Genomic DNA, 25,862 nt, shown 5'->3' on the forward strand with positions numbered 1-25,862 from the left:
CGATGCCCTCAAGTCGTCCCTCCATCTGTATAAGATGAAATGTAAGTTCCCAAATGCACGACTACTACATATTACGAATTAGTATTCGTAATAGTTATTGAGTGAATGAGAAGGGATAGATAAAATTTGTACTAACTGATATGCGAGTGGGAGAGGATCAACCGGACGACCGTCCTAACCCCTCTCAATTTGCAGGAAACCTTGCCGCATAGGCACGAATGAAGGAAATCTCTCCCAAGCCCAAACCTGGAGTAAGCAAAGGGGGCCAGCAATCTGTGTCTTCGAGTGGTGCGCGGCGTGACACATCTCCCTGTACAACCACGCCAAAGTGGCGGACCCCCAACTGTATGAGTGACACATTCCAAAGTCCTCAAGAAGTGGAAGGAACATAAGATGTGCATAACTGCCGGAAACATCTGAGAAGATCACCCCACAAATCAAACGCAACAAGTGGGCTCGTGCGTGGCATGCTATCGTCTGAACATCTGCATGTGTCGGGAGCTCACAAAACGCATCCCCCTCAAGGAACCATATACGAATGCGTGCACCAACCAACTCGCTGTCAGGCGGAACGACGCCTAACAAACGCTCGCACATAGTACGCAGGGCGAGTCGACCCTAACGGTCCGTAGGTCCCTCCACTGGTCCGGCAGTGCGACCAGTGACAGCTCGCCCATCAATCGGCAATCCGAACAAAACAGCTACGTCCTGTAATGTGACGGTGGCCTCGCCATGAGGTAGATGGAACGTGTGCGTCTCGGGTCTCCATCACTCCACCAATGATGTGACAAGATGCCAATCAAGCTGGATATGAGCAATCCGATAAATGCCATAAAACCCCGCATCACATATCAGCTGGACAATGCAGGGGTCTGCTTCTAACCAACGCTCGGCAAACTGCGTGCCCCCTCGGCAGCACAGGGGCTCCGCATGCCCATCTGAGAAGGCTCGGCTGGCCCTGTGATGATTGCCCATCGTCAAGACGCTCAGATCGAACGGCCCTGGATCAATCCTGAAAATGCATCGTTGCATCAGAATAGGTATATACAAAAAAAAAAAAAAAAACGGTGTGAAATAGTATAAAACTGCATGCGACATCAACGGGACGGTCTCGCTGCATCGCCCGAGTGGGTCCTTCTTGGACACCTTGTGCGATTATGTACTTCTTGATGACATATACTGCACGTGCTCCTTTTCCTACCTTCCCCAGCGTCCATCCCATTGTGTATATGGGAGCTCCTTGGAGGACCTTTATGTCGAGCATATGCTGGATTTGCCTGTATAGTCGGCAACGACGATGCTGGCTAGTACGCCTCGTGCATAATCGGTTGAAAATCCGCCGCATATGTCGCATAATGTTCGGCGGTGCTCCAACAAGGCTCAACATACTGCATGGCGTTGAGTCGTGTCTCCGCACATGCAGCGAGAAGGTGGGAGCATGGAAAGTGTAAGGCTTGCCACTTCCCACACGAGTAGTCGTGTAAATCCTGAATGCGCAGCGTTTGCACGTTGTTTCCTTTATGAGGTCCTAACTGCACAGTCGTGATGCTAAAAGTACCTTTAGACTGATTGAACGTCGTCACGCGATGTCCGGTCGCCTTCAACTTCCTTCTTTCTATCGCAAGCAATATATGAGGAGTTAATGCATTTCCTCCTGATATTGCATTACGAGCAGCCTCACGTTGGCTATTGAAATAATGTGTAACGTCATAAAATGTCAGTTGCACAAGGGAAGTGATTGGGAGGCTACGAGCGCCCTTAAGGACGGCGTTGAAACATTCGACGAGGTTTGTCGTCATGTTCCCATACCTTCTGCCCCCGTCGTGGCACTGAGTCCACATATGAGGAGCGATTTGATCAAAGAACGTCTTCGCGGGTTCCCCACCCTCATCGAAGATCTTCTCCATCCACATGTTAAACTTTCTGACCTAATGCTCCGTTCCTGCACGCTCAGCCATTCGCTTCAGATTGACATTGTGCACTTTCGTGTTGAAGTTGCTTACAACGTGTTAAAGGCAGAATCGGTGGTGCGCACGCGGTGGCTGCCAATCGGGATTGTGAGACACTGCAGCGATGATCCCTGGATGCCTATCTGATATAAGGCAAATGTCGTCCCTATCGGTAATGGAACGAAGACAACACAGAAACCAATTCCATGTGTCCAAACTTTCCTCTTGCATAATAGTGAATGCAAGGGAAAATATTTGCCTATTTGCATCCGGACACGTCGCAATAAGGAGTTTTCCCTTGTACTTACTGTACAAGTGTGTCCCATCTATACATATCACATGAGGACAGTGGGGAAAACCCTGAATAGATGCTGCGAACTCCCAAAAGACTGATACAAATGTTACGGTCTGATCGCTGCCTGGTTTAGGGTTCCACCTCCACTTGACGACAGTTCAGGATTATAAGTGCACATTGCTTCCATCCACCTAAGCAACGTCTGATAAGACATCTCCCAATCGCCAAATACTTGGGCAATTGTCTTCTGTTTTCCTAACCAAATATTCTTATATGAGATGGAATAGCCAAAATGATGATCTATGAATTCTTTCAATGTAGCGATTGAGGTCGATGCATCACCCCTTATCATATTCATAATCTCACTAGCAATAAGGGACGACGTGATTTGGCTATGGTCTTGCGAGAGGAGTTCATTCAAGCATGTGTGCGGACCACCATATTGAGTCATTTCGAAGAATCGATGTTTCTGACGATACATCGCACGCAGTCTCCAACTGCATTCAGAGTTCTTACACCTAACAACCCATAATAGTGGGGTCGACTGCAGGACGTGGAAGTCATGGTGCATTCGAGCGTGGTATATTCGCACAGCAGCTATCAATTGATCTTTCGACCCGAATAGCATCCCTTGACTCAGTTTTGATGATTCATCCCAGCGAGTTACCCGTATAGGAAGCTCGTCACCATGGGACAAATCTGCAGCATCTACGTCAATTACACCATACATAGGAGGTTCGATCATGAAATCTGCCGTATACGTGCCATCGTTCAATTGACCGGGGAGGGGGGTCGACATCATCAGGGAACTCGTTCGTCTATTCACCAATTTCCTCCTCGTACGTGTCATCTTGTAAATGAACATCGTTCGTGATGTTCATCCCCACGTCCAGCGCGTTGTTCGCTATTACAAACAACGATCCTAGTTGTTCTGCTGAAACATCTTCGCAAACACCATGATAATTCGTATGAATAGTAGTTCCTTTGTACGTCTGCGCCTCGAATGACGATCGTGGACATTCGTTCATATCCACAACAGGCATCCCACCAACATCTGCATCTTCTTCCTCCGCTTCAACCACGTGCTCAATAGACGTTCCCGGTTGCCCATGTGCGGTGACACCCATCTGAGGAATGAGTTCGACATACAGTTGAATAGTCAAATAAGTCGTCCCTACGCAGTGTGCATCCAACACCATGCGCAAACCGTAATCACTAGTTATGGGAACAATCTCATAGAAGATTGTATCATGATGCCCCTTAATTGGGTATCTTGTGGTTAACCGCAATGCATATTGATTTGGATCAATTTGCAAATACTTGCATATCTTCGCATGCAATTTAGTTAATTTACACCTATGACCAATTCTAATAGGTTGAACTGGCGGAATACTATAACTAACACCGGTTTGGCCGGTTATAATGTTACCCCCCATGTACAACAATACCGGAACCGGAATACTGCTTGAACTTCCTGCCATCTAGATTGACGCCTGGTAAATATAAAAGACCTACGCAAAACAATAATTTTATGTATAAGTCGTATGCTAAGTGAATAGTGAACAAAAATTATTTTCAATACGTTCATGTGCATGCAATATTCTCTAAATGTTTCACTTGTCACTTTGAAAATATTCTTGCATGCAATTCTGACTTCTCTACGAAAAGTCGTATCGAAATTTGGGCAGCATGCCAAGTGTAATTTGATCATTTACCCATTTTTACAATGACCCTTAAACGTTTGCAGACAATATAATAATATAGTTGAAGCATGTGAGAACCTATGATATCTACCAGCATGCAATTCACATCACTGCATCAGTCATGCAGGAGGCATTTAAATTCGTGCTTAGAAAACAAATACTTTTAGATATAACATATAATATCTTTGAGATTTTTTTGTAAGCAAGCCTTCAATTAATGCGCGTGTCACAAATATTTATTTAATATTTCATAAAAATTAATTAACATTTTATATTTATATTATATAATAAAATTAATTATATATATATGTATGTATATATATATCTCAAATATAGATTCAAAAGCTCCAAAACATCATGTGCCATTGAGTGTATACTAAATAATTAACTTATAATTCCTTCAACTTATATGCATGCGACTATCATATTCACATTGCTTCCAAACATTAATAAAAAATTATTTTTAATATATCATTTATCTCTAATGAACTCATCTTGTCACTAATTTAGAAAGTTATTTTTTATACATAAGAAAGAAAATGAGATTCATTTTTCTAATTTTTTCTTAAAAAAAATTTGGGATGAGTGAGAATCCACACATCAGTTATGATTCAAGTTCAAGTTATGTTGAATTTTATCTAAATTTTAACAAATTTATATATAAAGTTTCAAATTTGTGTCATCAAATACAATATAATTTACAAATTTTGATAAGTCAATATAGAGAAGTGATGCGAAAAGCTTGATCAAGATGACACTACAATGATACATATAAATAATTATCTCCCAAAGGCAACTAGTTAACCACATGCCTTTTGTCATTTATATAGTTTGTATTAACAAATTCCAAATCATGTGTAGTAGATCGGATCGTACTCTAACAAAAAAATTTGTATGATTTTGGCATGGAGCACACTCAATATGAGTATATAAGACTAATGTTGAACAAGTTAAATTAACTTAAATATAACCTTTTAACTTTATTATTAAACATTTATAGATCAACAAACTACAACTTATTTGTTACTATAAGATAATTATACAATAGAGAATTTTATAATACTTTTGAAATCTCGAGGAAGATCAATGAAATTTTTAAAAATTTTTAAAAATCTTCAGTGAAGTGCAAATGGCTTGATTTCAATATATAGTTTTTGGATTCCAAATTTGGAGGGCTTCTCATTGGGATGTAAAAATTATATTTTGGAAGATTGAAATTAAATTAGAGAAGTAGTAAGAAGATAGTCAATGATATTTTGAATTGTTTTGACCAAAATTTTAACCATAAAATTACGTATCCATATGTATATTCATAGTGGTTCATAGTAAATTAAATTCAAGTTAAGTTCAGCAAGTTTAAATTCAGTTCTAATTATTTTGTACATGATGATGTTACTCGTTTGATTACGAACCACATTTAAAAATGGATGGATCATACTACATTCAAAGATATGTTATTTTGTATATTATTACCATAAAAAAGAACTATGGTATTGAGAAGGGGGGGTAAAAGAAAAGGGGAAGCACTTGAATTATTGAATATGATTATTAATAAGTTTGTAGAATGACCATACTTTAAAAGAAAAAAAAAAAGGTTTTTCAAATTGATCAAGATAACCAAACTATATTATAATATTCTTCAATGGAACCACACATCTGAGGGTAGTATTGTCGCCCTTGTTACGAATTAGGAAGGACTTATAATACCCATTAGAAATGACATTGTGCATTCCAAAATAACCTTATCAAAGTGAGTTAAGACCCACAAACAATACAAAAAATACAAACAAACAAATGTCCTAAACACTATTTCTTCTTTGATATTAATGAATATGTAAATTTAAAATATTGAAGATAAAATTTGAAGCATAAATATTTGATCAATATACTTTTTTTTTATTCCAAATATTCAGATTATATTACTAAAAATTTACATGATTATGCGGAGTATATACAAATACTATTAAAGACATAAACGTTAATGAAATTATTAATTAAAAAAACTAACCTTCCTCTAGATGCAGCAACGAACCCAAATAATCGGAACGCGGCGTGTGATATCAAACCAACTCAAAATATAAATAATTATCTCATGTAAATCTCAATAAGTTAAATAAAATATTCATGTTTTTTTCTAAATATTAAATAACATACCCCATCTTCGGCCCTTAAATAGTCTCGCTTCGCCTTCGCCCGAGCCCGAACGGTCACCTGCACCTCGAACGGTCACCTGCCAACGCAACGGTCCTCTGCAAGCTCGAAGGTCTGCAACTTTTCTCCTTTTCTCCTCTGCAATATTGTGTTCTGAGAAGGCTCAGGGAGAAATTCAGCAGACGAAGCAAATCTCGCAAAACCATCCTACGAGATTTACCACGTGTCACCACGCGGATGGATGTCAGGCGCAAATCTCGCAGCTTCGTCCGGCGAGATTTTCGCCACGCGTCACGACCAGTTCGATGCCTCATAATCTTGCAGTCACGCGTTGCCTCTCCGTTCGATGGCTTCTTAAATCTCGCATCTTGGAGCTGCGAGATTTCTTCAAGCGTCGCCATGCATCACCTGCCCCCTGTTTCTCACTTTGCCACGCATCGAAGGCAGAGTGGCCATCAGTTTAAATCTCGTAGTATGAAGTTGCGAGATTACGTGAGCATTATTTTGGAAAAAAATTTCCCAATCAGAGTATTATTTTATATTTTATTTCTTTTTAATTATAAAACGGTGAAAAACTCATGAAACATGTGTGGCACTTGAATGGTCTGGTGGAAAATTGTCTCGTGAAGATTATGTGGGTGATGACATCAGCAAGTCACATGTGGTATTGATCACCGTACCCTATTGTGCGGCCCTGCCTCAAAAAGTCACAGGAGAGAGAGAGAGTGAGAGAGATGGGTAGCTCAATTTTCACAGTATCAATGAATCAATGATAGACCCATGGGCTACCTCCAAAATGTTCTTGTCAGGACAAACGCCATTTCTTCTTTCCATGTGATCCTTCCTGGAACGGCTCCCCCTCTTCCCTGTGGCTGTGGCTGTGGCTAATTCTATATGAGCAAGTACTCTTCCGACCCCAACTGAATTACCCTTTGAACATTTCATTTCACTGACTTCTCCCTCTGGGAAAACTGGAATGGACAGATTCTCGGGGGCGAACGGCCATGGAAGTGTGAGAACGCCTCTGTTGAATCGCCCAGTAAGATTTCCTACCACCGGCTCGGTTGTGTTTTACTTTTATTTTTTCATCTTTCGCGCATGATAAGTTATTGGAGCTTTTCTGCGGGAGTTTCCCGAGTTGGTTTTTCTGATCTAATTCTCGTACTTTTTGCGTTTTTAGAGTTTCTGAAAGGTGGGTCTTGTTTAATTTTGGTGTTTGACTAAACCCTTATTTTGATTCCATGCCGGAATTGGTTTTTTGGCTAAACCCTTATTTTAACTCCTTTTTCGGCGTCTGACCAGTGATGTTGATTTTGCTTTCTGAATGGAAAGTCTGATTTTAATGGAATTTAGTGTCAAAAATTTCTTTTGTCTACTGCTAAGCGTCTGGTTTTGAGATTTTGCCCTTGAATTTGAATTTTTGACCATCAAGAAAGTTGTGGCAAGTATGATTCTGTACTTGTATTCTCCTTAAATCTTCTTCATATACCTTACTCTTCTTTTCGCCTTTTCTTTTTTATTTATTTATTGCGAAGGTGGGGAGGAAGAATAATGACGCCACAGCAGATGGTCATTTGACTGACCTTGAGCATGGGTCTGCAGTTCCGGTAAAAATGCAGCTCTGAAATGTTTATATTTTGCCTTTATAGCTTACACGCGCTGCACACACGCTATATTATAAGGTGCTAATTTTGTTTTTGGAAAATTCAGGCTGCAAATGTGGGATTCTCTAGAGTGTTATCACTAGTAAGCAATTGCTTCTTCACGCTTTTTCTGAAAGTAAAGCTGCATTGGTGAACACTATTTAAAGTTAGTATTTGATGCTTTGCAGGCAAAGCCTGATGCAGGGAAGCTGATTCTTGCCACAATTGCTCTATTAGTTGCATCAACATCTAGTATTCTAATTGTACGTGGTTACCCTTTTCTTCTCTCTCTCTCTCTGAGCTTTAAAACTGAAGTTGCAGCTTAATATTCTTTGAAGGACATGGTATTATGTTTTAATGAGCTTTGTCTTTGTCACACTGCAGCCAAAATTTGGTGGGAAAATAATTGACATTGTATCAAGAGATACTGAAACACCTGTACAGAAAGATGAAGCCTGGAATGCAGTCAAGAGTACTATACTGGAGATATTCTTGATTGTTATATTTGGGTATGATCACTGTTTGCTTCACTCAATTCCACCCACCCCCCCCCCCCCCCCGCGCTCGCGCGGAGCCCCCCGGTGTTACTGAATGGATGTACACTTGTAAAGAGTCTTCCTGGGCCAAGTTGCTCACTTCTTGTTTTGTCATTAGATTAAGGGTTTTATTAGTGCTTTTGATTTCTTTTCAGCTCAATTTGCACAGCATTTCGGGCATGGTTGTTTTCTTCGGCCAGTGAAAGGGTTGTCGCTCGGTTGAGAAAGAACTTATTCAGTCATCTCATTCTCCAAGTAAAGCATTGAAATCTTTGTTTTACTTTCTTAATTAAGCTTTATTTGGTTGCTGGAAAACAGTTTTTTATTTTTATTTTTATTTTCTTTTCTCATGGCAACCAATGGAACTATGCTGATCTCCATATGGATTCGTGAATATGGTGATTGGTGAATTTTGCAGGAAATAGCATTCTATGATGTTACTCGTACAGGGGAGCTCCTAAGTAGGCTTTCCGAAGATACCCAGATCATAAAAAATGCTGCTACTACCAATCTTTCGGAGGCCCTCAGAAATCTATCAACTGCATTTATTGGTCTTGGCTTTATGTTTGCAACGTCATGGAAGTTAACTTGTAAGGGCCTGTCATTTTAAGCTGTAAAACAGCATTTCCCATGATGATTCTAGGATGCTTGATACTGTGATCTTAACTTCTCATTTATGTCTAGTGCTGGCTTTGGCTGTTGTACCGGCTATTTCTGTCGCTGTACGCAAATTTGGTCGCTTTCTTCGTGAACTTTCTCACAAGACTCAAGCTGCAGCAGCAGTAGCTGCCTCAATAGCTGAGGTTTTTTTTTTACCATTAGAATATTTAATTTTCATTTATCAGCTTTTCTTTCACCCTAGGACCAACAGTAAGGTTGTTGCCGTGTGACCTGGAGGTCATGGAAACAGCCTCTTGAAAAAATGCAAGGTAAGGCTGCATACTATAGAACCATTGTTGTCTGCCCCTTCCCCAGACCCCGCATACGCGGGAGCTTTGTGCACCGGGCTGCCCTTTAGCTTTTCTTTCACCCTTTGAGTAAGCCATTTTGACCATATGATTAGGAATGGAGGCCTTGATGATTTGTTTGGGAGCATGGAATTCAAACGTTAGATTTGGAATTGTACGGAGTTCAACAAAACTCAACAGTTTTGTATTGAATTTTGTTCAACCCACACAAACCCAAGTCCAGGGTCAACTTTATACTCCAAATGCACTGTGAAGGTATTCAAAAGAATGATTGAAGAACAAGATTAGTTTTAGGTCCAATGACTTCTGCAAAATGACTGTTTAACTTGTGTTCATATGACTGGACAATGATGAGAAAGGTTTTTTAACAACATGTACATGTTATGTTGTTTTATATCTTCAGTTTTATGTGCTGATAGAGTTACAATACAAAGGTGAAAATTTGAGAGGGTAACACCTGATAATGATGTGTATGGACTTCTTAGCCCCTAGTTAGAATAGTTGGGAAGCTAATTTTCACGTCACTTTGAAGCCAAATTATCTGGAAATTTAAATGCAATATGAAACAACTTATGTGGAAACTAGGTCTTATACAAAGAATTTCGTTGTTAAATGTTTCAAAGATAGGAGTTGCACAAACTGTAAATATTGATCTGTTGAAGTTAGAGAACCTGGTGGTATTCTATAATTAATGCACAATGTGTGCAGGATGTATAGTTGTGTATGTCAATTAGAAGAAGGCCCCAAAGGCCATTGTACCAATATGAAATTTAAATACAATATGAAAAAACTTGTGTGAAAACTAGGTCTTATACCTAGAATTTCATTGTTAAATGTTACAATAGTGATCTGTTGAAGTTAGAGAACTGGTTATATTCTACTCAATCTAGGACTATAACTAATGCACAACATGTGCATGCATGCTCTTTTGCATATGTCAATTGGAAGAAGGTTCCAAGGCCTCAAAGGCCTTTATCTCATGCCAAATATGTAAGTTATATTATGTGTCAGGATGAAGGGGAGTTTAGGTGCAACGGTAAGGTTGTCGCTGTGTGACCTGGAGGTCATGGGTTCGAGGCGTGGAAACAGCCTCTTGCAAAAATGCAAGGTAAGGCTGCGTACTATAGACCCATTGTGGTCCGCCCCTTCCCCGGACCTCGCATATGCGGGAGCTTTGTGCACTAGGCTGTCCCCCGTCATATTATGTGTTGGGATGTTAGGGCACTTATGGCAAAATTGTTTTGTTAAATAGGAAAGTTTTGGTGCTGTACGTACAGTAAGATGTTTTGCTCAAGAAGGTTATGAAATTTCACGCTACTCTGAAAAAGTTGATGAGACGTTGGAGCTTGGACTTAAACAAGCTGTGAGTTTCTGGGGCATCTCTCTCCTTCTCTCTCTCTCTCTCTCTCTCTCTCTCTCTCTCTGAGCAGCTCATGATATCTATCTTTTTGCTTCAGAAAGTAGTTGGATTGTTCTCTGGAGGTCTAAATGCTGCATCAACACTGTCTGTTATTGTAGTGGTGATATATGGTGCTAATTTGACAATCATGGGCTTCATGACTCCTGGTGCCCTTACATCCTTCATTCTCTACAGTCTCTCTGGTACGCCCCTCTTTGTTTCCAGCATTTAAAATTCAACTGAGGCAGTAAAACCACCTGCATTTGGTGATCCATTATTGTTTTTGCATGTACTTATATTTGACAGTGTATTATTTGTCTTCTCAAACTTCTACTTTAATCAATTCTTATTCAACCAGTTAGCTATTTGTGCTTGCAGTTGGATCTTCTGTATCTGGCCTTTCTGGTTTATATACAGCAGCAATGAAGGCTGCAGGAGCTAGTAGGCGGGTTTTTCAGCTTCTGGATCGTACCTCATCCATGCCAGAGTCAGGAAAACTGTGTCCTTTGGGGTTAGTTGATTAAATTTATTTTTCTTCTTATTCTTTCTTGTTTTTTTATATATTGAAAAAATTCATTAAGAAAGAAGGATGTACAAAGAGGATGAGGGATCCAAAAACAAAAGCTAGCTATTACAAAAAAATCAAAAAAAAAAAAATTAAGCAAATAGGAGGCCAGCCAATGACCTAATCATGCTGGATATCAAAGAAAGCCATACTACAAGACATCCTGTAGAAAACACCCACAAAGAAGCTGAAAAAACAATCCTATCCTTGGTCAGATCGATAAATGAAGCACCATCACAAGAAATCCAAGCATTCCTCTTCAACCAGGTTACCTGCATATTTGCAAAAACTGCACACCACCATGATATTCTGTCTTTTTTGTGTCCTTTTATATCCCCAAACACTGGAATAAGAGTATTCAAGCTCATTTGGGAAGAACTTAGGGGGCATTTGGCTTACCAGATTCTAGGAATTTTGTTTCTGGAATGTTGGATACCCATGTTTGGGAACTCATAGAATTCCTATGTTGTAGGGAATCCAAGATCCCCTAAACCATGGGTATTCAATACCCACATTTTACCTTGGATAATATTGGGAATCCAACTTCATGGGACAAAATATCACTACAATTCATTTCTATTTGACAAAATTGCCCCTTCTTGGTCACTAACAAGTAATTATAATATACTATTATTTTCAATACTGTGATTATTATTATTCTCTACTTTTACTCAATATTCTAATAGTTATTATTCATTAATTTTACTTCTACCACTATTGATAATAATAATATTATGCTACTATTATTAAATAATAATCGGAACATTGAAAATAGTAGTAGTAGTAATAATAATAATAATAATATTATTATTATTATTATTATTATGTTGAGATTTTGATTAAATGATGACTTGACTTGAAGATAGGTCTCTTCCTCTATTTATAATACAAATCAAATACATTCAAATGATAATAATACTGCCCTAACTCTCACTAATTAACATTCTAACACAATAATAATAATACTAAACGAAATAAATAACCTCTGACACTCCCCCTCAAGCTAGAGTATAAATGTCATATGCTCCTAGCTTGTTACAAATAATTTAACACGAGCACCCCCCAAAGCTTTGGTAAACAAATCAGCAAGTTGCATATTGGACTTCACATAAGTGGTAGTGATGAACTTCTGCACAAGTTTCTCCCCAACAAAATGACAATCAACTTCAATGTGCTTCGTTTGCTCATGAAAGACTGGGTTGGAGGCAATATAAGAAGTAGCTTGATTATTACACGTCAACTTCATAGGCTAAGGATGTGAAAAATCCAATTTTTCCAACATGTTCTTGAACCAGATAAGTTCACAAGTAGTGTGAGCCATAGCTCTATATTTTGATTCAACACTTGACCTAGTCACCACAGTTTAGTTTGTTTCTTACTCTTCCAAGAAACCAAATTACCACCAACCAAGATACAGTACTGGGTTGTGGATCTTCGTCTGAAGGTGACCCAACCCAATCTGGATATAAGTGTGACCCTAATCACGATATAAATAACTCTCTCAGGTGTACCTTTGAAATATTTCAAGATGCGAATTACTACATCCCAATGACTTGTCCTTGGAGAATCTAGAAATTGACTCAACACTTGTCGCACTAGTTGAGTGATTGTGTGATAATTCAACTTTCTAACAAGTCTTTGATATTGTCCAGGATTAGGTAACAAATCACTCGTATCTGACACTAATTTGTTGTTAGGATTCATGGGTGTATCAACCGGTTTAGATCCAGCAATCCAGTTTCATCCAACAGATAAAAAACATACTTCATCTATGATAAAACAATTCCCGTACAAGATCTAGATGCTTCTATACCTAAGAAGTATTTCAACGGTCCCAAATCTTTGGTTTGAAACTAGTCTGTAGAAGAAGTTTGAGATTCTGAAATATCTTTATCATCATCACATGTAATAACAAGATCATCTACACACAATAAGAAAGATCCTATTCGATGAGGTATGATGATGAAACACAAAATGATCCACTGTACACTGTTGAAGATCAAACTCAAGTTCAACATTGAAATGACCAACCATGCTCTTGGAGACTATTTTGAAACATATAGTGCCTTCTTGAGTCGACACACTAAGTCTGACTCCCATTGATCAAGAAAAAGTTTGAGATTCTGAGTATCTTTATCATCATCACATGTAATAACAATATCATTCACACACAACAAGAAGGATCCTACCCGGTGAAGTATGACGATGAAACATAGAATGATCCACTGTACACCGTGGAAGATCAAAAGTACAACATTGAAACGACCAACCATGCTTTAAGAGATTGTTTTAAAACATATAGTGCCTTCTTGAGCCGACACACTAAGCCCGACTCTCTTTGAGCAACAAACCTAGGCGTTTGCTCCATATAGACCTCCTCCTCAAGGTCACCATGCAAGAAGGCATTCTTCACATCTAACTGATGCAGAGGCTAGTGACAAATAGTAGCCAAGGAGATGAACATACGTAATGATGTAAGTTTGGCAATTAGAGAAAAAGTGTCAGAGCAATCCAAACCATACACCTGAGTATACCCCTTGGCATCAAGATTAGCCACAACACCATCAGGGTTAACTTCTATAGTGTATACCTAGAGACAACCAACCATAGACTTGTTAGGAGGAAGAGATACCGAGTCCTAAGTGTCATTGTCCTATAAAGCATTCATGTCTTCAACTATAGCATTCCTCCACCCAGAGTAGGCCAAGGCTTTTGAAACAGATTTAGGAAGGGTAGTAGACGATAGTGCAGTAACAAAACAATAATAGGAAGGTGATAAGAAGTCTTAACAAACATAGTTGGAAATGGGATGTTGAGTACATGTGTGTTTGCCTTTTTGAACAGCATTGGGAGGATCAACATCATGGGAAATATATCATTAGACGAGGAAACCAAAGGCGTGGTAGTAGAAGCTAGAGGGGACTCTCTTCCCTGGAGCTGTTGTCATGAATACACCTGCAAATTAGGATGATCAAGACGATGAGAAGCGCTCGAACTACATGGAGACTCAGATGATTGGTTGGGCAAGGACAACAAAATAGAATCTGGAAGATTAGGCAGAGGAAGAGATTCATTGAGCTCAGAAGCACTCAGGCACTGGGTGTAATAAGGTGTAGACTCAAAGAAGGTAACATCGGCAAAAACAAAGAAGCAATGCAATATAGGACTATAACAATAATATCCCTTTGGACTATATGAGTAGCCCATAAAGACATTTTATAGCATGAGGATCCAACTTATCCACCCCAGGAGTTAGTTGGTGAACAAAGGACACACCCGAATATATGAAGAGAGAGAGAGAGAGAGAGAGAATAAAGGTGAATTAGGAAAGAGAATGGAGTAGGAATTTTTACCACTAAGAATGAAGGATGGCATACTGTTGATCAGATAGCAAGCAATAAGTACAACATCACTCCAAAACACTTTAGGTACGTGCATGTGATAAAGTAAGGTGCAAGCGATTTCGATGTTTATTTTCCCTCTCTGCAACCCTACTTTGTTGAGGAGTGTGGACATAGGATGATTGATGAACAATACCAAGCTGAGTCATACAAGTAGTGAACTGTGAATTGAAATACTCTTTAGCATTATCACTTCGAAGTATTTGAATTGGAAAACCAAATAGAGTCTTCATTTTGTAACAAAAGGCGCATAATACATGAAATAACTCGGAACAATCCTTTATTAAATATAGCCAAGTCATTCTTGAATAATCATCCACAAAGGTTACAAAGTACCAGAAACCCAACTTGGACATAACTTTACTAGGACCCTAAACATCAAAATGAACTAACATTAAAGGGCTTGCAGCCCGTTTATTGACTCGGGAAGCAAAAGTGACACGATGATGTTTTCCCACCTGACAAAACTCACTATCAAGACTAGACACAAAACTCAAATTAGGAACAAGACGTTTTAACTTTTCCAGTGAAGGATGACCAAGATGACAATGAATTTGGAAAGGTGTGGCAGCAGCAGTGTAGGTGTTTGAAGGGGATAGCGGCTCAAAGTGATAAAGTCCCCCAGCTTCACGCCCTCCACCAATCATCTTCCTCATCTTCAAATCTTGAATAACCACAAAATTAGGGAAGAATTTTACTAAACAATTCATGGATTTCATAATCTTGCTAACGAACATAAGATTGAAAGGAAATTTGAGAATATACAAAACCGAAGGAAGAGAAATAGAAGAATTGGGATTTATAGTCCCAATTCCCTTGACTGCAATGGTGGATCCATTAGCAAGAGTAACACAAGGTAAATTTGCAGGATGTTGAAGAGTGGAGAAGAATCTATGACCCAAGGACTAGGATGAGAAATATTGGATGATAGACATACTGTGGGATTACCTGTTTGGGCGAGAGATGCTATGGGAAGAGAAGCTTGTTGTGATGCTTGTTACTATTGGAACTTGAAATACTCTTCCTTTAACATGGATACAGTATGTTGCCCCCCACTCGGCCCTAAAGGTGTGGAGTCGGTGGTGGCCGCATTGTTTGCCCCCAAAGGTGTGAATTTGGTGGTGGCTGCTTTGGCAACATGTGAAGGTTTACCGTGGAGATCCCAACATTGCTCAATAATATGATTACTTTGTCCACAATGAGTGCACTTGCCAAGAGTGCCTCTACCTCATCCATCTCTACCACCGCGACTATTTGAACCACCTCGATAACTTCTGTGGTTGTTTGGTAGAGAATTAGAATCATCCTGTGTAGCAAAGGTTGTCCTCTCAGAGCCAAATGCTAGAGCTGGAGAATGTGTGCTAAAAGAAGCACAAAGGACATGCGAATAAACATCAACAAATGATGGCAACTCTGCACTACTAAGTATCTGGGACCAAACTGCCTCAAACTCGAGTCAGCCCACTAGAACCCAAAGAATTGTCATCTCCCTCTACTTCTGCATCTCGTGAACATCGGCAATTGTAGATTGCATGATGTTAAGCTCCTTATGAATACACTTCATCTATCCTAAATAATTTGTAATGCTCCTATCTCCTTGTTGTAACTAAAAGTACTCTTGGGATAAATGTTACTAGGGTATAGAAGCTTAACATAATCCCAAATCTCCTTGCAGGTATCTAAATGCAATGATGTATACACATCTATGCAATTTGTGGCTCCATCGAATTCTACGAGAAGGAAACAATCAAGGCATCTTCTTGAATCCACACTTCATTTCTCTTCTCATCAAAAGGATTAGATTGGAGCAAGTGGTCAGATTTTCCTAATCCTTCTAACTAAACCCGAACAAATTTAGACCATTGAACATAATTCTTTCCATCCAACTATTGAGTTGTTATCTATGATAGCAATGTCATATAGCCAACCCCACTTAGTGAGACTTAAGGCTTGGTTTTGTTGTTTGTTGTATCTATGGTAGCAATGAAGGAAACATATTTTTGGGATTCATAGACCCCATCCCAACACTCACAAACTTGCACTTACACCAATGTCACACAAGAAGAACAATCAAAACTAATTGGGACAATCACAAACTATGTGAAGCATTGACACAACCATGGACGAAGTGAACTTACCAGTTGAGATAGCACTGCCACAATCTCACAATCTTAACTTGCAAACATGGCCATTGCTCCAAATACTCACAAAGAAACATTTACAAGCACCGAAAACTAACACGATTATTACGAGTGCATGGTTGATTGGATCTCTGGACAAAAAACATGTCCAAAAACTTGATAATATTGTCCAGAGAGGGAATCAGAACATGGCAGAGGAAAAAAAGGAAAAAGGTGGTTGGAAACTCTCTCATGCAACGATGCGGGGGGTTGGCATTACCGAACAATTGGCTGGTGCATGGGGGCGCATGGGGCTATTTCCGGAAATGGGATTTTGTGGAGGTTAGGCTTCAGAGGGTTTTGATTTTGGCTATATGGTTCGTTTTGTGAAATAAGGGTGGAGGTGGATCTAAGAAGGGCAGCGACATGAATGTGTTTTCCCGGCAATGACAAAGTATGATAGGGTTTAGGTTGGATCATGCTCTTATACCATGTTGAGATTTTGATTAAATGAATGGAGTAACTTGAAGGTAGGTCTCTCCCTTTATTTATAACACAAACCAAATACATTCTAATGACAATAATGCCCTCATTAACTCTCACTAATTAACATACTAACACAATAATAATGCTAAAAGACAAATAACTGCTAACAATTCTCTCCCTCTATTTATAACACAATTCAAATACATTCTAATGACAATAATACCCTCACTAACTCTCACTAATTAACATACTAACACAATAGTAATACTAAAAGACATAAATAACTGCTAACAATTATTATTAGCGAACAAGAAGGGGCAATTTTGTTCAAGTCCAAGAGCAATGAATGGTGGTGATATTTGTCCATTATTATTATTATTATTATTATTATTATTATTAAATAATAGTAATCATAATATTGAAAACTAATAATAATAAGAATAATTTTAATAGTACCTTTTACATGGTTAATAATAATAATAATCATCACAATATTGAAAATCAGTGCATCTTTCGGAATACTTAATGAAAATTGGTGCATCTTTCAGATGAAAGCCGGCTTGTTTCATGTATCATATGCACCACATTCTTAGGTCTTAAAAGGAATCTCATTTAATTAAGCTATACAAAAATATTTAGATTCGTTGTGATATTATTCCCAATAACCATGATGGTGTATTGTTGGCATGCTATTTCCCCAAATTGAATTCTTTCTTGATTTTATAAAACATCCCAAAAGTTTTGTTCAACAATGTTATAGTAATACCTTCACAATCTTTTATGGTTTTTAAATCCCACATTTTAAATATTTTAGGTGCCAAATAGTTTTCTAATCCCAAATTAGTGTTTGTTTTCTCTTTGAAGGATGACATTTAAAGATTTTATGAATAAAAGTTACATAGTTGCATTTATTCATGAAAGCCAAGTTGTACAATGTTATCTTAATGTGTTACGTAAAATTAATATTGGGGTCTCTGGTCATAGTGATCAAGATGGAGAAGTGGAGTTGGATGATGTTTGGTTTGCCTATCCTTCTCGTCCAAACCACATGGTTCTCAAGGTAATAATTTGGAGCAGTTACATTTATTAAGTCCTCTAAGTTGGAGTTTCTTCTGATTAACACATTCTATGAATTTCAGGGAATAACATTAAAACTGCAGCCTGGTTCAAAGGTTGCTCTTGTTGGTCCAAGTGGTGGTGGAAAGGTAATATTTCTTCTTGTCTTATATGTATATACCTCAGATTCATATTTTTCCCATTTCCCATCCACAACTGTGAAGTAAGACATAATGGAAGTGTAGGTCATTTCATGTGTTTCTTTGTTGTGTGCTGCAGACCACAATAGCCAACTTGATTGAAAGGTTTTATGACCCTATCAAGGGGAAAATTTTGCTCAATGGGGTTCCTCTGGTAGACGTGTCACATGAACATCTACACAGAAAGGTATATTTATATAATTTATTGCATTTGCATATTCATCGATTAAATTATATATATACTATATTGATGTTTTGTCTTCAAGCCAAAAGATAGATAAATCATGAAATATAAAGTGGGGAAACAAGATGTTTGCTAAAATGAGCATTCAAAGTTTTAAATAATTTGCACATTTGAACTTTTAATCTATAATCCGGAAAAGTTTTACATCTAATGGTGTGAACCATCATTGTCGTTGCCCTTTTTAATACAGATCAGCATCGTGAGCCAGGAGCCTGTTCTTTTCAACTGTTCCATAGAGGAGAACATTTCTTATGGACTTGATGGTAAAGTCAACAGCGCTGATGTAGAAAATGCAGCAGTAAGATTTAATTGTCTTTCTTTTTTGAAGCATTAGTTTCCCCGAGTAAGACATTTCATTCATATTGTAATAATCATGAGAATCGCAGAAAATGGCCAATGCACATGAATTTATATCAAATTTTCCTGACAAATATCAAACCCATGTTGGGGAACGCGGTGTGAGACTTTCTGGAGGTCAGAAACAAAGAGTCGCAATTGCGAGAGCTCTGCTTATGAATCCAAGAATTCTCCTCTTAGATGAAGCCACGAGTGCTCTAGATGCTGAAAGTGAATACCTAGTTCAGGTGGTGAAATGCTGTCTTTAGCACTGCATTTTTTATTTCATAAGCATATAGTGTTTTCTTCTTGTTTCTTTTAGACATTATGTTTCATTCACTAATTAAAAGACAAATTCTTGGGTGACATGTGACATATAGGATGCCATGGATTCTCTTATGAAGGGCAGGACTGTTCTTGTTATTGCCCATAGGCTATCGACTGTCAAGAGTGCAGATACTGTAGCTGTTATTTCTGATGGTCATATAGTTGAAAGCGGCACTCATGACGAGCTCTTAACTAAGGGTGGTATCTATACTGCTCTGGTAAGGAGACAACTACAGGGACCGAAGGTTGAAATCTAGTTTCAAGCCACTACCCAGCCATAAACAAGGGAAGAAACAATTATTTTGCAGGTGAAGTCAAATATTATCATTGGGCAAGTGCATCTTATTTTGTGTTTTGCATAATGTTCATTGGTCTCTGATTACTTACTTATTCATTGAAGAACAATTCCACAAAACAGCCGTACCACTGATTCAGCCATTTGGGGCTACCGATTTGCCCTTCTTGTTATTTCCAGAATAATTTTTCCAGTCGGATGGATTCTCTGGGCAAGCGATATGGTTCTCTGATGGAGTAAAAAAATGCATCATTTTTTTCGCTATCTTGTTGAAGCAAACATGTAGAATTTCAGAAGGCATAACTGTATGCTTGGTAATTTTTAAGCATGCATAGATGAACATACTGCACTGCCCAGGTTTAATAACCTGAAACTTCGCTAGAAGGATTCCCTTCTGGAGGCTCTCCCGATTGATGGGGTAGCAGTCCTCTTGTTGATTGTTATGCGTAAACCATGATTCTAGAATATTTGAAAGAGAAGTGTTGAACTCAGGAAAAGTAGGACCAAAAATGCTCTACTTATTTGCTTTCTGAATTTGATGAGAATGAATTCTGAGCTGATTTAACATCTGACCATCCATCTTGAGGATGAAAGATGGGAAGTAGAAACTCTTTTCTTTCCAGGTACACAGGTCTTCACTCCACCAGCAGAGACAATTGTAGATATATTTTATAGTCTACTGCTAATGAAAGAAAAACCTGCAACTGTTTTCAATCAACAAATTTTTTGGCCAAAATTTTCAATATCTCCTCATCTTACCGGAGGTATCTCTATCTCTATATAAAAAACATGTGAACGCCAGATGAACATGACACACATTCTCCCCCCTTCCCTTTGTTAATATATGGTTTGCCAACGTTTATCGCCTTAAAAAGGAGTTGGGTTTCTGAACTTCCTTGCCTTTTCCTTCCCACCCCTGCATCTCCTCCCCCGCTTCCTCTGTCTTACACGTTCTCTATTCATTTTATTGCTTGGCTTGCCATGCTCTCTATCTCTCTCTCTCTCTCTCTCTCGCATTTGCATTCCCCATATATTGGATTGTAGAGAGAGAAGATGTCGAAGACTAGAAAAGGGATATGCAAAGGTTGCAAGATGGACAATCAAGGTTGCTTCCATGGTTATGCGCAGTCTGCAGATCTCATACCTTCTAGCTTCTCAACGAGTGATACTCTGTTGTAAAATATCTTCCTTGTGCGAATAACATCATTCAAATCCTGCTCTGTTGGGTATGTTGAGTTTTGATTGTCCATGTGAGCAATCTTTCAAACTCTTCTTAAGTTTCTTAGACGAGTTGTGTTTTCCCATCAAAAAGTTCAGTGGAATTGGATGATGAATATAGTGTAAGCAAGATCAAATGGAACAGGAAGGATGAGTAGGATCAAGGGAGAATTTATTAGTATGAACATGCTTTCGTTCAAGTTTGTTCATTACATTAGTGGGGTGTTTGCTCTCACTTTAATTTTATTAAAATAATTAAATTTATTTCAAGCTACAAAATTTTCTAATTAAAAATATAATTATACTCCCACATCATGACCTCTATGCTATGAAGTGTAGAGGTGGCTAAGCAAATTCACTTAACTAAAAAGAAGTACAAAGCCCAAAAAAAAAACCCCTTCATGCACGTTATAATGAAAGTATTACATTGTAAAAATTATCATCTCAATATTTTCCTTTTTCTTATACATTTTTGTGTTCATGTCATTTGGTCACTGGGAAAAAATTGAGAGTATTATGAAAAGTAATAATAAATAATGAGAGTATTCAATAATTTCCTATCATTTTTTTAATTTAATTTTTAAAATATATTTTAATCTCTATAAGGTTAAACTCTTCGTTTAAAAGTTTTCCATTAATGCATGAAAGAAACAAATGCAAAAAGTATTATAGTTCAAGAAATGTAAGCCCGCTTTTAAAAATCTCAAGAAAGGTGTCAATGGCAAGAACATCATATAAGTTTTACTATTTACCTTCAAAGAAGTTTGTTGAATTGGAACTTATAATGTTGGTCTTGTCAAATTCATTAAGATCCCATTTGAAACTCGGAAAATATTAGAAAAATGAAAGGAAAATATCGAGAAATCCTAATTTTCATGTTTAGTTCTCAATGAAAATAAGAATAAAAATGAAAAATATACTAAATTTATAAACAAAAATTTGATTTTACATATCATTAATATTTAATCTTTTTTCTATTTTTTAGTCATTTTAAAACAAACTTTCATTTTTTATAATATCTAATAGAGAAGTAAAGTACAAGTGAAAATGAAGTTTTCTTTATTATCCTTTCTTTTCCTTCTCCCTTATAAAATCCTTGATTCGTACAGACGGTAAACGTTTTTCTCTTCAAGAATAGATTTATCCTACCACATAACTAGAAACTCTCCACAATACTATATTACAACTCAATTACTTAGCTTCAAATTTGAACATTGGCTTTGTAATTCATCTCTTTGCACAAGAGATAGGTGGAATTCAAGTCGTTGAAGGTTTCATGAGGAAGGGATGATATTTAAACCTAACAAGAAAATAATAATAATGATAAATAGACAATAAATAAATAAATAAAAACATTTGTGTTGTTATAAAAAAAAATTATAGAAACAAAAAGTGAAAATACAAACTAAAACTAAAAATTAATAACCTATTTGATTGATATTTTCAAAAAAAAAAATCTTGTTAAATGCATGTTTATTTTTGTCCATAAATCAAATAATAGTTTAAATATATATAATTAAAATAATAATAAAATATTTCTAATTATTTTATTAATCAAAATATTTTAAAATCTCATTTTAATATTATTGTAGTATGTAACTCATATCGAGTGAAACACATATATAGAGAAAGCAGATGGAAGGAAACTAGGAAACTAGTCTGAAGAAAACTGTCCTAAAGAAAACTAGGAAGTTGGTTTAAAAAAAATCATCTACGTTTTTGTTTGACATTGGTTTAAAATTTATTATTTTATTAGTTGGAACGATTAATGGGTTGTGTTGCCCCCATGATACGGTATTTAAAGAATTTTTCTAATACCTTTATATGATTAGGATTAGTATAAATACATATGATGTAAGTCTACTTTTGAAGATAATAAAATTCAGCTGCCGCTTTTTTTTATGGATGTAGGCATACTGTCGAATCATGTTAAATCTGTGTTCTTTATTTTTTTCGTATTATTCATCATAATTGTTTCACGTTTCTCAACAAGTACTCTAAAAATAATTTTATTATACATGACAATTTAAAATATGATAAAACATTATTTGAAATTTATTTTGAATTTTTTTTGAAATTTTTAAAAAAATTTGAATTTTTTTATTTTAATTATATTTTAAGTTTATATGGCTATTTTTAATTTATTTTACAGTAAAATTATGTATAAAATGCTTTAATCTATGAAGTGAATTTTCAATATTAAAATAATATAATAATAGTTTTCTAAAAAATTCAAAATCATAAATTTTGATTTATTATTACTGTCACGACAAGACAATAAAAATTAATAAAAATAAATACAAATAAATAAATTGCTACTACTCATTTTTCTAATATATTACAGCAAAATAATAATTAAAAAAAAAATACAGAACAAAAAAATTGCTCGTCTCTCTGAAAGCTGCAAGGGATGTTTTCTATACGCTCACTGCTCTGAAAGCTACTCCCAGCAAATCTAAGCTATAGTGCTCAGGGAAATCCTCCGCCTGAGGTAGCCTACGTTGATAAATTGCCTATTATCCGGCAAGCTCAACTGAAACCATGTAATGGCGGTTAGGTTTCTCACCAAGCACGTCTTTCATCACCTCACATCGGTTCCCAAACCAATCCCAACTTTATCGATTCATAAATTCCAATCCTTTTCTACGGAACCCAAGCCTCGAATTTCAATTTGTCCCGACTATTCAGAACATTCCCAATACCGGAAACAAATTTTCCTGGCAAGTCTCTTACGGAGGTACGGTTTCCCAGCATCCCAGCTTCCAAATTTCCTCAATAAGAATCGGTTTTTGTTGGATTGGGATGTAGTAGAAATTGAAAAATCTTTAGGTATTCTTTTTTCTTTCAAATTTTCGCAGAAAGATCTTGTTTCCATGGTATGTAATTGCCCGGGGGTTCTGGAGTTTGATTTCCTGAAGAAATGGAAAATGGGTATTTCAGAAATTGGGTTTTTATGGGCTTCTCCTTCAATGATTCAGAGCGTGTTGGAATTTTCTAGGAGGTTTCACTTAGACCCAGATTATCTTAAGAAGAATGCAAGGATTTTGCAAGGTTTTGGGCTGAGTGATGGTACAGTGGCTAGGATTTTAGAGGAGTTTCCTAGGGTAATGATGATGAAGGAGGCCGAACTCTTGCACAGAATTGAGTTCTTGATGGAAATTGGGTTTCCAAGGAATGTGATTGATAGGCTTTATTTCATGTTTCCAGAAATGTTAAGGTATAGTGTGGAAGACAGGTTGAAGCCATTATTTGATGAGTTTAGGGATTTGGGCTTTGTGGAGGATTTAGTAAGAAAAGAGATAGGTAAACATCCGAGAATTCTTGGGATGGAATTGGGGGAGCTCTCTCGATGTTTGGAATTGTTGAAGACATTGAAGTGCCGTGTACCGATTAAGGATAGGATTCTAAGAGGGGGAGCATTTAGAGCTGGGTTTGAAGTGAAATTGAGAGTTGACTGCTTATGCAGGCATGGATTGATCCGTAGGGAAGCTTTTAAGGTGTTGTGGAAAGAGCCCAGGGTAATTGTATATGAGATCAAGGACATTGAGAAGAAGATTGAATTTTTAATACAGACGCTGAAATTTGATATAAGTTGGCTGGTTGAAGTTCCAGAGTACTTAGGGGTGAATTTTGAAAAGCAGATCATTCCTCGATACAATGTGATTGAATATTTGAGATCAAAAGGTGGGCTTGGTTGTGAGGTAGGTTTGACGGATCTGATAAAGCTCAGCCGGCTTAGATTCTACAATCTATATGTCAAGCCATATCCTGAGTGTGAGAAAATATTTGGAAAACTCTCAAAAGATGTTGAAGTTAAAAACCGACATCCAGTTGGACTGTGGAAGCTTTTAAAACCACAAAAATACACTGAGACCAAAGAAGATCTGAGGAACATGAAATCTTTTGTGGAATTGTTGTTCTAATTGTGTTGGACACTACTGATATTGAGTCACTTGTCATTGTTTAAATTGAATATTTTGCTTTTGTGGCTTGGTGCTCCTTTGATATTAAATGTATGGGATGGCCAAATGAAATCCAGCACATCTGCAATAAATGGCAGACAAAACTCCTTGTGAGAGGAAGATGTGTGATGTAGCTCTGTGGATAATCCTCTCATTGCACTTGTTCTGCAGTATGTCTGGCAATCCATTGTGAGGTTTCAGCTATGAATTTTGGATGTAAATGTTGTGGCTCCTGAGAACCTTTTTTCCCTTCTGCAAGCTACTAGGTTTTGTGCTTCACAACTATTTGTTGTTCGTGGTTTTCGATGGGTAAAAGGGCGTACAGATTGCAGGAGACTGCAAGCAAGCAGTTGAGGGCCATGAAGATCTACTTAATTTATTTTCTAAAAATTGAGGATTTTGGTGGCTTCTTTCGATTTGGATAAAATCGGGTCTCATAAACCTCTTTCCAAGCCCATATTTTTTTGAACCATTTCACTTTTGTTTTTGACTTTTGGTTCAATTTGAAGAGTTTGAAAGGGAGTTTAGGTGCAACGGTAAGGTTGTTGCCGTGTGACTTGGAGATCACGGGTTCGATGCATGAAAACAGTCTCTTGCAAAAATGCAAGGTGCGACTGTGTATACTATAGACCCATTGTGGTCCGCCCCTTCCCTAGACTCCGCATATGCGGGAGCTTTGTGCACCGGGCTGCCCTTTGTTCAATTTGAAGAGTTTCATGCTCCCTAAATTTGAATTTTTTTTTTTCCATAATGTACAATTACTTTTCCTCCTACTTTGCTATATCATTCTTTCCCCTTCAGTTTCCCCTTCCCTTTCCCGATCTGGCTAACATATGTAATGCATGTTTAACTCAATCAAGAGAATGGTCTTATTACAGCTATCCTGTTTGTACCAGGAGAAATTTTGTTGTTTAGCCCTTTTTTGCGCTCCCCCTCTCACAATTGGGTTTTTTCCTTTTTTCTTTTTTCACAAACTATTGGATTCCTGGAATCCTCTTGATTATATTG

At 37.4% G+C, this 25,862-nt stretch overlaps 2 protein-coding genes across 5 annotated transcripts; both read left to right on the forward strand.

The window, feature by feature from the left end:
* Positions 1-6,809: 6,809 nt before the first annotated feature.
* LOC131146379 (ABC transporter B family member 25) lies at positions 6,810-20,737 on the forward strand. Of its 4 annotated transcripts, none has more exons than XR_009134363.1 (19): positions 6,828-7,000; positions 7,083-7,137; positions 7,634-7,705; positions 7,809-7,844; positions 7,930-8,004; positions 8,126-8,250; positions 8,433-8,532; positions 8,696-8,867; positions 8,962-9,080; positions 10,498-10,608; positions 10,703-10,847; positions 11,023-11,155; positions 18,201-18,276; positions 18,356-18,421; positions 18,552-18,659; positions 18,907-19,014; positions 19,103-19,300; positions 19,433-19,687; positions 19,780-20,171. XR_009134363.1 is itself a non-coding variant. In XM_058095965.1 (18 exons), exons 1-18 carry the CDS (start codon positions 6,993-6,995, stop codon positions 19,634-19,636), a joined length of 1,911 nt encoding a protein of 636 aa, XP_057951948.1. In that variant the 5' UTR covers positions 6,810-6,992; the 3' UTR covers positions 19,637-20,171. The 4 variants fall into 4 exon arrangements, 1 of the variants encoding a protein (XP_057951948.1); XR_009134362.1 differs by having other exon boundaries at positions 6,829-7,000; positions 19,855-20,171; XM_058095965.1 differs by having other exon boundaries at positions 6,810-7,000; positions 19,433-20,171.
* Positions 20,738-23,264: 2,527 nt separating this feature from the next.
* On the forward strand, positions 23,265-25,735 carry LOC131146328 (transcription termination factor MTERF15, mitochondrial). The gene has a single exon (XM_058095872.1). It carries the CDS (start codon positions 23,439-23,441, stop codon positions 24,813-24,815), a length of 1,377 nt encoding a protein of 458 aa, XP_057951855.1. The 5' UTR covers positions 23,265-23,438; the 3' UTR covers positions 24,816-25,735.
* The last annotated feature ends 127 nt before the right edge of the window (positions 25,736-25,862 follow it).

The sequence above is a fragment of the Malania oleifera genome, chromosome 13 (genome assembly GCF_029873635.1).
Source record: "Malania oleifera isolate guangnan ecotype guangnan chromosome 13, ASM2987363v1, whole genome shotgun sequence".
Taxonomy (NCBI): Eukaryota; Viridiplantae; Streptophyta; class Magnoliopsida; order Santalales; family Ximeniaceae; genus Malania; species Malania oleifera.